General features: G+C 34.9%; 1 protein-coding gene across 11 annotated transcripts in view; it reads right to left on the bottom strand.

Moving 5' to 3' along the window:
- EVI5 (ecotropic viral integration site 5) overlaps window positions 1–12,005 on the bottom strand; it is a 207,896-nt gene that overhangs the window by 159,282 nt on the left and 36,609 nt on the right. For 10 of the 11 annotated variants that reach the window (XM_032361241.1, XM_032361249.1, XM_032361250.1 and 7 more), the window contains one exon: window positions 5,556–5,785. In XM_032361241.1, coding sequence (XP_032217132.1) covers window positions 5,556–5,704 — 149 coding nt within the window. In that variant the 5' untranslated portion in view covers window positions 5,705–5,785. Of the gene's footprint in view, window positions 1–5,555; window positions 5,786–8,772; window positions 9,093–12,005 lie in introns of those variants that run through there. The other variant, XM_032361248.1, reaches the window with a different exon arrangement.

Here is a 12,005-nt window from a genome sequence, read left to right as displayed (position 1 = left end):
AATATCTTCTCCCATTCCGTCAGTTGTCTTTTGGTTTTGTTGACTGTTTCCTTTGCTGTGCAAAAGGTTTTTACCTTGATGAAGTCCCAATAGTTCATTTTTGCCCTTACTTCCTGCCTTTGGTGGTATTTCTAGGAAGAAGTTGCTGAGGCTGAGGTCAAAGAGATTGCTGCCTGTGTTCTCCTCAAGGATTTTGATGGATTCCTGTCTCACATTGAGGTCTTTCATACATTTTTTAGTCTATTTTTTGTATGCTGTAAAGCAATGATCCAGATTCATTCTACTGCATGTGGCAGTCCAATTTTCCCAAAATATTTATTGAAGAGACTGTCTTTTTTCCACTGGATATTCTTTTCTTCTTTGTCAAAGATTAGCTGACCATAGAGTTGAGGGTTCACTTCTAGGTTCTCTATTCTGTTCCACTGATCTATGTGTCTGTATTTGTGCCAGTACCATGCTATCTTGATGATTACATCAAGCTCTACTGTAATAGAACTTGAAGTCTGGGATTGTGGTGCCACGAATTTTGTTGTTTTGTTTTTTTAATATTCCTTTGGCTATCAGAGGTCTTTTCTGGTTCCATATAAGTTTTAGGATTATTTGTTCCAGCTCTGAGGGGGAAAAGTTGATGGCATTGACAGGGATTGCATTGAATGTATACATTGATCTGGGTAGCATAGACATTTTAACAATATTTGTTCTTCCAATCCATGAGCATGGAAGGTTTTTCCATTTCTTTGTGTCTTCCTCGATTTCTTTCATGAGTCTTCTATAGTTTTCGGAGTACAGATCCTTTGCCTCTTTAGTTAGGTTTATTCCTAGGTATCTTATGGTTTTTGGTGCAATTGTAAATGGGATCAAGTCCTTAATTTCTCTTTCTTCTGTCTCATTGTTAGTGTATAAAAATGCAACTGATTTCTGTGGATTGATTTTATATCCTGCCATGTTGCTCAATTCCTGTGTGAGTTCTAGCAATTTTGGGGTGAAGTCTTTTGGGTTTTCCACATAGTGTATCATGTCATTTGTGAACAGTGAGAGTTTGACTTCATCCTTGCCAATTTGGATGCCTTTTATTTCTTTTCATCGTTATCTGATTGCCAAGGCTGGGACTTCTGGTAGTATGTTGAGCAACAGTGGTGAAAGAAGACATTCCTGCAGTGTTCCTGACCTTACAGGAAAAGCTCTCAGTTTTTCCCCATTGAGAATGATATTCGCTGTGGGCTTTTTGTATATGGCTTTTATGATATTGAGGTATGTTCTCTTTATCCCTACATCGTGAAGCATTTTAATCAAGAAAGGATGCTGTACTTTGTCAAATGCTTTTTCTGCATCTATTGGGAGGATCATATGTTTCTTGTCCTTTTCTTCTTTCTTTTATTAATGTAGTGCATCACACTGATTGATCTGCAGATGGTGAATCACCCTTGAAGCCCAGGAATAAATCCCACTTGCTTATGTTAAATAATCCTTTTAATGTACTGTAGGGTCCTACTGGCTAGTATCTTGGTGAGAATTTTTGCATCCATGTTCCTCAGGAATACTGGTCTGTAGTTATCCCTTTTGGTGGGGTCTTTGTCCAGTTTTGGGATAAAGGTAATACTGGCCTCACAGAAAGAGTATGGAAGTTTCCTTCCATTTCTATTTTTTGAAACAGCTTCAAAAGAACAGGTATTGATTGTACAAAGTTGATTTCTAAGCAAACAATATTACCAGGGATAAAAAAGGCATTTCACAAGAGGGCATAACAAATCCAAATGTTTATATACCTAATAATACAACTTCCAATTATATGAAACAAAGACTAAAGGAATTTAAAGAGAAACAGACAAATCCAGAATTATAGTTGGAGGTTTCAGTACTCCTCTGTCAATATCTGATATCACAAGTAAACAGAAAACAAGCAAAGATATAGGAGACTTAAACATTATCAAACTTATTTGATCAATGTTAACAGAATTACTCCCAAAAAACAGCTAAATATACCTCCTTCTCAAATTCACATAAAATGTTTAACAAAATAAGACTGTATTCAGGACCATAAAACAAGTCTCAATAAATTTAAACAGCTATTGCTAAAGCAGAGCTTGAAAATAAATGTACAACATCATTTATATTAGAAAAGATAATATAAGGACAGAGACAGTATATAAAATGTCAAAAATCCCAAGACAACTACGGATCAATATCCACCATGAACTTAAATGCAAAAATTCTAAATACAATTTCAGCAGATCAAATCCAACAATATTTTATAAAGACAATGTATCATGACCAAGTGGGTTTATACCAGAATGCAAAGTTGGTTTAACATTCAAAAATCAATATAATTCATAAAAAATAAATAAATGTACTTCATTATATTAAACTATAAGAGGAATACCACATGACCATTTCAGTAAATACAAGAAAAGCATTTGACAAAATCCAACACCTATTTCTTTTAAACTCTAAGCAAACAAGGAAGAAAAACAAACTTCCTCAATCTGATAAAAGCCATCTACAGAAATCTACAGTTAACATATTTAATGCTTTATCCCTAAGATCAGGAAAACAACAGTGCATACTCACCACTTACACTAAAATTTGTACTTGAGGTGCTAGCCAGTTGCTGTTAAGGCAAGAAAGAGAAACAAAGGTACCCAGATTGTAAAGGAAGAAGTAAAAGTGCCTTATTCACAGATGACAGGCTCATCTACATACAAAAATCTCATGGAACCGAAAAACAACAACATAACCTACTAGGACAAGTTTAGCAAGGCAGCAGGATACATGAGGCAACAGAGTTCCAATTAAAATTTCAGCAAGTATTTTTGTGGAAATTAACAACTTGATATAAAATTCACATGGGAATGCTAAGCTCCAGTAATAGTCAAATGGGAGAACTATTTGGAGGATTAATACTATTTGATTTCAAAACAAAGTCACAGTAAACAAAACAGTAGTGTTTTGGCATTAAGCTAGAAAACAGATCAATGGACTAGAATAAGTCTAGAAATAGGCCTACACATACAGTAACAACTAATTTTTGACCAAAGCTCAAAAGTACCTAAGTGAAGTGAAGGATAGGCTTTTCAACAAATGGTACATGAACAATTAAATATGTATATTCAAAAAATGAATTTTGATCTATACTTTGTTCCATATACAAAACTAACTCAAAATGGATCAGACCTAAACATAAAACTTAAAACTATAAAACTTCTGTAAGAAATTATGAGTCAAACTATGTGACCTTGAGTGTTCCAAAAGCGTAATCCATAAAAGAACAATTTCAAATTGGACTTCATCAAAATGTAAAACTTACATTCTTCAAAAGATACTATTTAAGAGAATGATAAGCTACAGATAGGGAAAAAATGTTTTAAAGCATATATCTGATAAAAGCATATATCTGATAAAGAACTCATATCCTAAATATACAAAGAACTCTTAAAATACAATGATAAGAAAAAAAACAACAACAACAAAAAAAGAAAGAAGGCAAATAACTTAATTTTTAATGGGCAAAAATTTCAAACAGAGAGGACACATCAATGGCAAATAAACACATGAAAAGATGCTCAACACCATTAGAAATACAAATTAAAAATACAAGATACCAATAACTGTTAGAAGGGCTAAGATTAAAGCCTAACCATACCAAGTATCAGCAAGGATGTAAACAAACTAAAAACTTCATACACTGATGGTGGGAATGTGAGAAAAGTACAGGCCCTTCGGAAACCATTTGACAGTTAAATGTGCACCTATCATATAAACCAGTCATTCCAAATGTAGGTATCTGTCCAGGAGAAATGAAACATACATCTATGTATACAAAGGCTTGTATACATAAATAATGTTCACAGCATTTCATAACAAAAAGTGAATAAACATGATATATACATACAATAGAGTACTACTAAGCAATGAAAAAATGAACTATATATGGACACTACCACATGGATGAATCTCAAAATAATTACTCTGAATAAAATATTCCATTTAAAAAAGTACACACCATTTCTATAAAATTGTAGGAAATGCAAACTAATCTATAGTAACTGAAAGCCGATTAATGGCTGCCTGGGGATGAGAAAGGGGATAGTGGATACGTTCATTTTCTTGAGTTTGGTGATTATTTCACAGATAAATACATATGTCAAAACCTGTCAAACTGCACACCTTAAAATGTGTACTTTATTATGTCAATTATATATGAAAAAAGCTGTTAGAAGTTGTCTCTGTGTGGCACCTGGGTGGCTCAGTTGGTTAAGTGTCTGCCTTTGGCTCAGGTCATGATCCCAGAGTCTTGGGATCAAGCCCCACATTGGGGTCCCTGCTCAGTAGAGAATCTGCTTCTCCCTCTCCCTCTGTCTGTTGCTCCCCCTGTTGTGCTCTATTATTAGAAAAAAAATGAGTAAAAAATCTTAAAAAAAAAAAAAAAAGTAGTTGTCTCTGTTATTACCCTTAAAGCCAGTGGTAGTATATATCCTGACTGAACACAAAAGGGCTCTTCCAATAATTCTTTTGTAGCTGATAGCCGAAAGAGCTTCTGATAATAATATAGTGAAGGGCACACAGGATTCAGAGTATACATTCTCTGTGTATATATGTATACATGTGTATACATTCTCTGTGTATATATGTGTATGTACATATATATGTATATATGAAATAGAACAGTTATATATATAACAATATATGAAATAGAATAGTTGTTTTATATATATATTTATATATATGAAATAGAATAGCTGTTTTCTGTATTTTTATATATATATACAGAAAAAAGCTATAAAATATATATATAATATGTAATATATATACAGAAAAATTATATATATTATATAAATATATATATTTTAATATATATATATACAAAAAACAGCTATTCTATTTCATTCCTTTTAAGAGAGAAGGATACTTTGCCTTCCTTAAATAAATTAAGATATTTCCCACTCTAAACCATAAATTAGGTATCTACCCTAAATTAAATTACTTTACAAATTAACCAAAGGGGACTAGTTTGAGAGTTTAAATCAAAAATGGTAGTTTTAGGGGCACCTGGGTAGCTCAGTTAAGCATCTATTTGCCTTCAGCCAAGGTCATGATTCCAGGGTCCTAGGATCAAGCCCCGTCTCATCAGGCCCCCTGCTCAGCAAGCGGTCTGCTTCTCTCTCTTCCTCTGTTCTTCCCACTCCCACTCCCCTGGCTTATGCTCTCTCTCTCAAATAAATAAATAAAGTCTAAAAAAAAAAAAGAAAAGAAATGGTAGTTTTATTGCCTTAAAAAAATTATAAAATTCAGAAATAATTTAGGGAATTTGCCATCTTAAGAAAAATCTCTAAAGCTATCTGAGCCAGAAGAAAATTTTAGTACAACTTTAGTTTTAGGACCAACTCCTCCAAAAAAGACTTGAATACTTCTGTTAAGTAATTTTCATAAACAAGGAGCCAAAGACTAAAAAATAAACACTCAATATGAGTACATTTTGTTTATGGCATATATATATATAAATGGATGGTTGAGCTCATATAACTGCAAAGAAAGAAAAGCCAAGCAACTTCACTCACCTATTTTGTTCCTCCAGTTTAGCCAGGAGTTCTAAGTCGTCTGGACTCAACTGTGAAGGGGAAGTTGGTGAAAGGGCTGGTGTAGATAGTGTGGTAGATGAGGATGTAGTGTGTAATGAGGCAGATGGACTTGCCACCTGACTGGCCATCTGACTGACTGTATGTGATACTGTGTTCTTCACCCATGAGAGAGTAGAACTCAGCTTTTCTGCAACCTTGTCTGTCGCCACCTACGGATAAAAATGAAAGATGAATATATTTTCGTTTTATTGCATTCATTACCAAGAACATGATAGTCCTGTTAAGTTTTACTTAATAATGACCATCACAATATTTTCTTTGAGGTGATAAAGGTAAAACCTACTTTAGCAACGATTATCCTAATACCTAGCTTTTGGAAAATATTTCAGTTCTGTAACATGAACAAACTAGAACAGTGTTTTCCAAACTACAGGATAAAATCCATCAGGGAGTAATAAAATCAATATGACAGGTTACACCTGCATTTTTAAAAATGAAAAAGAACATAAAAATTGCCTTATGAAATTGTTATTAGCTTTCATGTATGTATTAAAACTATGTACTACCTGTACGTATATTTATGGGTATATTTAGTTGGGATGTAAAATGTATTTAGTCAAAAACATTTAAAAGCAAAGGAATTAAAACATGTCCACTGGGTGATGAGGACGGGGAAATGCTGTAACATGACCAATAAGTCAATAAAAACTGGGGTTGCTTAGCCTAAATAAGATGTAAGGAGACCGGTGGTACCTGTCTTCAAACAGCCTAAGAGTATTTTTGTAGAAAAGGGACTCTTCCTAGAGGAACAAAATCATGATAAATGGTTGAGTAAGCAGAGTGGAAGAGATGCAAGACAAAATTTTCACAAAGAACAATTCTGAAATAGAATGGGATGCCTACAAAGAGTAGACATCCCCACCGATGGCTATAATAAAGCAGCTATTATAAGTACCGAATGACGGAAGCTGAAGATAACTTTCTGTTTTAAATGGGCAACCAGAATTTAAAAAACACTTAAGATCCCTATTTCTAAGATTAACTGAATTACACATATGTCCATAAAGTTACCATAAATTATGCCCATCTCCTAAGCAGATATGTATACAAACATGTATACAAATACAGCTGAAAAACAAAATATACATAAATAATATCTGAACACGGCATTATCACTTCACTAATAAAAATATAATAATAGCCTATCAGACACATGAAAAAATGTTCATCATCGCTAGCCCTCAGGGAGATTCAAATTAAAACCACATTGAGATATCACCTTACACCAGTTAGAATGGCCAAAATTAGCAAGACAGGAAACAACATGTGTTGGAGGGGATGTGGAGAAAGGGGAACCCTCTTCCACTGTTGGTGGGAATGCAAGTTGGTGCAGTCTCTTTGGAGAGCAGTGTGGAGATTCTTCAAGAAATTAAAAATAGCACTTCCCTATGACCCTGCAATTGCACTCCTGGGTATTTACCCCAAAGATACAGATGTCGTGAAAAGAAGGGCCATCTGTACCCCAATGTTTATAGCAGCAATGGCCATGGTCGCCAAACTATGGAAAGAACCCAGATGCCCTTCAATGGACGAATGGATAAGGAAGATGTGGTCCATATACACTATGGAGTATTATGCCTCCATCAGAAAGGATGAATACCCAACTTTTGTAGCAACATGGACAGGACTGGAAGAGATTATGCTGAGTGAAATAAGTCAAGCAGAGAGAGTTAATTATCATATGGTTTCACTTATTTGTGGAGCATAACAAATAGCATGGAGGACAAGGGGTGTTAGAGAGGAGAAGGTGGTTGGGGGAAATTGGAAGGGCAGGTGAATCATGAGAGACTATGGACTCTGAAAAACAATCTGAGGGGTTTGAAGTGGCAGGGGGGTGGGAGGTTGGGGTACCAGGTGGTGGGTATTATAGAGGGCACAGATTGCATGGAGCACTGGGTATGGCAAAAAAATAATGAATACTGTTATGCTGAAAATAAATAAATTAATTTTTTAAAAAAATTTTAAAAATAAACAATTATAAAAAAATAATAGCCATATTTGAATACCTATATAAAACTAAACATTCTTAAAATGACTTTACAAAATAAGGTGTTAATAGGCTTTTTAAGGGACTGTATTTTCTAAAAACTATCACGAAAACGGCTCCTTGATTGTGAAGTACTTAGTGATTTAAAGCTAAAAACTTTGACATGCTTTCATGTGCTTTGAAAAGATCTTAAATTTTATGTCATAGGTAAATGGCTAAAGCACTGCAAATTATTTTCGGATTCAGCACAATGTCAGCTAATCTTAATTATATATAGCAATTCATACACACAGAAATTAAAATACCAAGGCATATAATCCCCACTGAGACAATTTTAGCAATCACTATTCTCCTCATGGGTTGCCCAAGGATTTTTTCCTCACCTCAATACACAAATGACTCTCTATCCCTCTGTCCCCCACTTCCTCCCCTCAAACCAGCAGGATACTTTGATGTAAGGAAAGGATAAAATGGAAAAGGGATTCTAAGGTCAAAGTTAAGCAACTCAATATGAGGCTGGAACTTAAACAAAAATTTGATTACAAGTGCCGAAAAGGCCAGAAGTTTTATTAACCTCAGAATACCTCTGATGTTCAGGAACACTTTTTAGAATTTACTTCTCTTGGAAACAGTACTATAGAAGGGACAAGGGAACTCTTACTGTTGAGGGAAGAATCCCCAAGAAAGACAAGCAGGATACAGCATGGGGCCCAAGGAAAAGGAGAAATGGGCAGATCATTTAGACTTCCAGGCAAAAGAAATCCTTGCCAATGCAGAGACCAGCAGCACAGCTCCTCAGGGCAAAAAGCCAGACAGGAACCAAAGGAGCCATGGTAGACCACAAGATAGCCTATTGTGATTTGTTACCCTATTGATCTTTCCTACATAATTACAGCCACAAATTCAATTATCAGGATTGCACTAATTTGCATCCCTGAATCACAGTAAACAGAATACCTAACACATGAATTTACAGAAAAATGTTACCCCTTATTAATACCAACCTTTAATTTCAAATATGCTTACAATTTTTAAAAATTAATATTTCACATTTCCATTATATACAAGTTCTCTACTAGAATTAACTGTAGGAAAGGCAAGAGATTCCTACTTTGCTTTCGTTTATTAAAACAAATAAATTTATCATACCCCTTCTGCACACTGTAGCAACAGGCTTCCATTTAAAGAGTCTGGAATAAGGAAGAGCTCAATCCTGACATCCTTTCAACTTTGCTGAAATTCAGCTGATATGAGATTCAATCTAGAACTACTGAAGGCTCAGTAACTCATCTTCATATGTTAAATACTGAAATATAACCGAAGTATTTCATTGCAGTTGCATTTTAATAAAGTTTAATACACATGGTTCTAGAAATCCCACAGGACTGATTCATTTTTCATATACCATCATGTTCTATTTTTCCTTTAACTCTACAGTACTTTTCCAAATCTTCACCCTGTCACCTCTAAATTTCCTGGGGTGAACTGAGGTCATGAAGACATAGTAAATCTGACAGTGCCATTACATCACAAAGTTCTTGTCTACCTCATAGAGGGGTTATGCATTTATTTTTAAATATGAACATATTTTGGAAAGGTTGAAACTATCATTAAAAATGCTTAGTAATCAGGCACAAATGACCACATATTGCAGGGCTCCATTTACATAAAATGTCCAGAATAGGCAAATCCAGAAACAAAGTAGATCAGTGGCTTCAAGGGCCCTGGGGAAAGATGGCTAACATGCATGGGATTTCTTTTTAGAGTGACAAAAACATTCTGGGATTGGACTGTGGTCATGGTTACATAACCTTGTCAATAGACTAAATGCCACTGAACTGCACACTTTAAGTGAATGAATGGATTTATGGTATGTGAATTATTATCTCAGTTGTAAAAGGGCTTAGTCAATCTCAGGAAACTTCATATATATTATTCCAACGATACAAAAAAGGCAAAACAATGGAGACAGTAAAAAGATCAGTAGTTGCTAGGAGTTGGGAATAGGGGAGAGATGAATGGGCAGAGCACAGAGGTTTTAGGATAGTAAAAATAGTCTGTGTAATACCATCATGGTATGTGTCATCACACATTTGACCAAATCCATACAATGCACAACAAACACTAAGAGTAAACACTAATATAAAGTAAGGATTTTGGGTGATTATGATGTGTCAATGTAGGTACATCACTGATAACACAAGTACCATTCTGGTGGAGAACGCATGTTGGGGAGGGCCGGGAGTATATGGGAAATCTCTGTACTTTCCACTCAATCTTGTTATGAATCTAAAACTGTTCTAAAAAAGCAAAATCTTAATAAAATAATAAAGTTTAATAGGAATTTTAGATATCACTACAATATTTTAATAGGATCTCCAATGAAAAACAATCACAGTTCCTCTATTGCTTTGTATTTTAAGTTATACCGATGCTCTTAACTCCCAAAATTGACTATTTTTATTTCTTTTCTAATTTTTAAATTTTTATTTTAATTCCAGTGTAGTTATCACAGAGTGATATATTAGTTTCAGATGTACACTATAGTGGCTTAACAATTCTGTGTATTAGTGCTTATCAAGACAAGTATACTCTTATTAATCACCTTTACCTATTTCACCTACTCCTCAACTACCTCCCCTCTGGTAACTATCAGTTTGTTCTCTACAGTTAAGAGTCTATTTTGGGGGGTTGCCTGGCTGGTTCACTCAGTAGAGCATGTAACCCTCAATCTCAGGGTCCTGAGTTCAGGCCCCATGTTGGGCACTGAGTCCTACTTAAAAGTCTGATTTTTGTTTTGTCTCCCTTTTTTCCTCTGTTCATTTGTTTCTTAAATTTGACATATGAGGGCGCCTGGGTGGCTCAGTGGGTTAAGCCGCTGCCTTTGGCTCAGGTCATGATCTCAGGGTCCTGGGATCGAGTCCCGCATCGGGCTCTCTGCTCAGCGGGGGGTCTGCTTCCTCCTCTCTCTCTGCCTGCCTCTCTGCCTACTTGTAATCCCTGTCTGTCAAATAAATAAATAAAATCTTTAAAAAAAAAAATTTGACATATGAGTGAAATCATATGCTACTTGTCTTTCTCTGACTTATTTCACTTAGCATTATATTCTCTAGCTCCATCCATGTTGTTGCAAATGGCAAGTCTTCCTTTTATGGCTGATAATATTATATATAACCTATATAATATATATATAGGATATATATAACCTATATAATATGTAAATATATGATATGTGTGTATAATATAATGTGTATATATATGAGAGAGAGAGAGATCATATATATGATATATCTCACCTCTACTTTATCCATTCATCTATCAATGGACACTTGGGCTGCTTCCATAATTTGGCTACTGTAAATAATGCTGCAATCAATATAAGGATGCATATATCCTTTTCAGTTAGTGTTTTCATATTCTTTGAGTAAATACCCATTAATGTGATTACTGCAGCATATGGGAATTCTATTTTTAATCTTTGGAGGAAACTCTATACAGTTCTCCACTTTGGCTATGACAGTTTGCATTCCCATCCACCCTGCAAAAGGACTCCTTCTTCTCCACATCCTTGCTAACACTTGTTTCTTGTGTTTTTTATGTTAGCCATTGTTAGGTATGAGGTGGTTTTGATCTGCATTGTGATCTCATTGTGGTTTGATCTGCATTTCCCTGTTGATGGGTGATGCTGAGGACCTTTCAATTTGTCTGCTGGCCATCTGTTTGCCTTCCTTGGAGAAATGTCTTTTCATGTCTTCCACTCATTTTTAATTGTATTACATGTTATTTGTGTGCTAATTTGTGTAAGTTCTTTGTATATTTTTGATACTAACCCTTTATTGGATATTTGCAAATATCTTCTCCCATTCTGTCAGTTGTCTTTAAGTTTTGTTGACTGGATCCTTTACAGTGCAGAAGTTTTTATTTTTATATATTTCCAACAGCTTATTCTTGCTTTTGTTTCCCTTGTCTCAGGAAACATATCTAGAAAAATATTGCTATGGCCAATGTCAGAGAAATTACTGCCTGTGCTCTCTCCTAGGATTTTTATGATTTTAGGTCTCCCATTTAGATCCTTAATTCTATTTTTGTGTGTGGTGTAAGAAAGCGGTCCAGTTTCATTCTTTTCCATGTAGCTGTCCAGTTCTCCCAACATTATTTGCTGAAGAGACTGTCTTTTTCTTATTACATATTCTTGCGTCCTTTGTCAAGGATTAATTGACCACATAATCATGGGTTTATTTCTGGGCTCTTCATTCTGTTCCATTGTTCTATGTGACTGCATTTTGTGCCAAGACCATACTATTTTGATTACTGTAACTTTGTAGTATATCTTGAAATCTGGGATTGTGACATATCTAGCTTTTCTTTTTCAAGATTGCTGT

Source organism: Mustela erminea, chromosome 10, assembly GCF_009829155.1.
Source record: "Mustela erminea isolate mMusErm1 chromosome 10, mMusErm1.Pri, whole genome shotgun sequence".
Classification (NCBI taxonomy): domain Eukaryota; kingdom Metazoa; phylum Chordata; class Mammalia; order Carnivora; family Mustelidae; genus Mustela; species Mustela erminea.
This window is presented reverse-complemented; position numbering and strand designations above follow the sequence as displayed.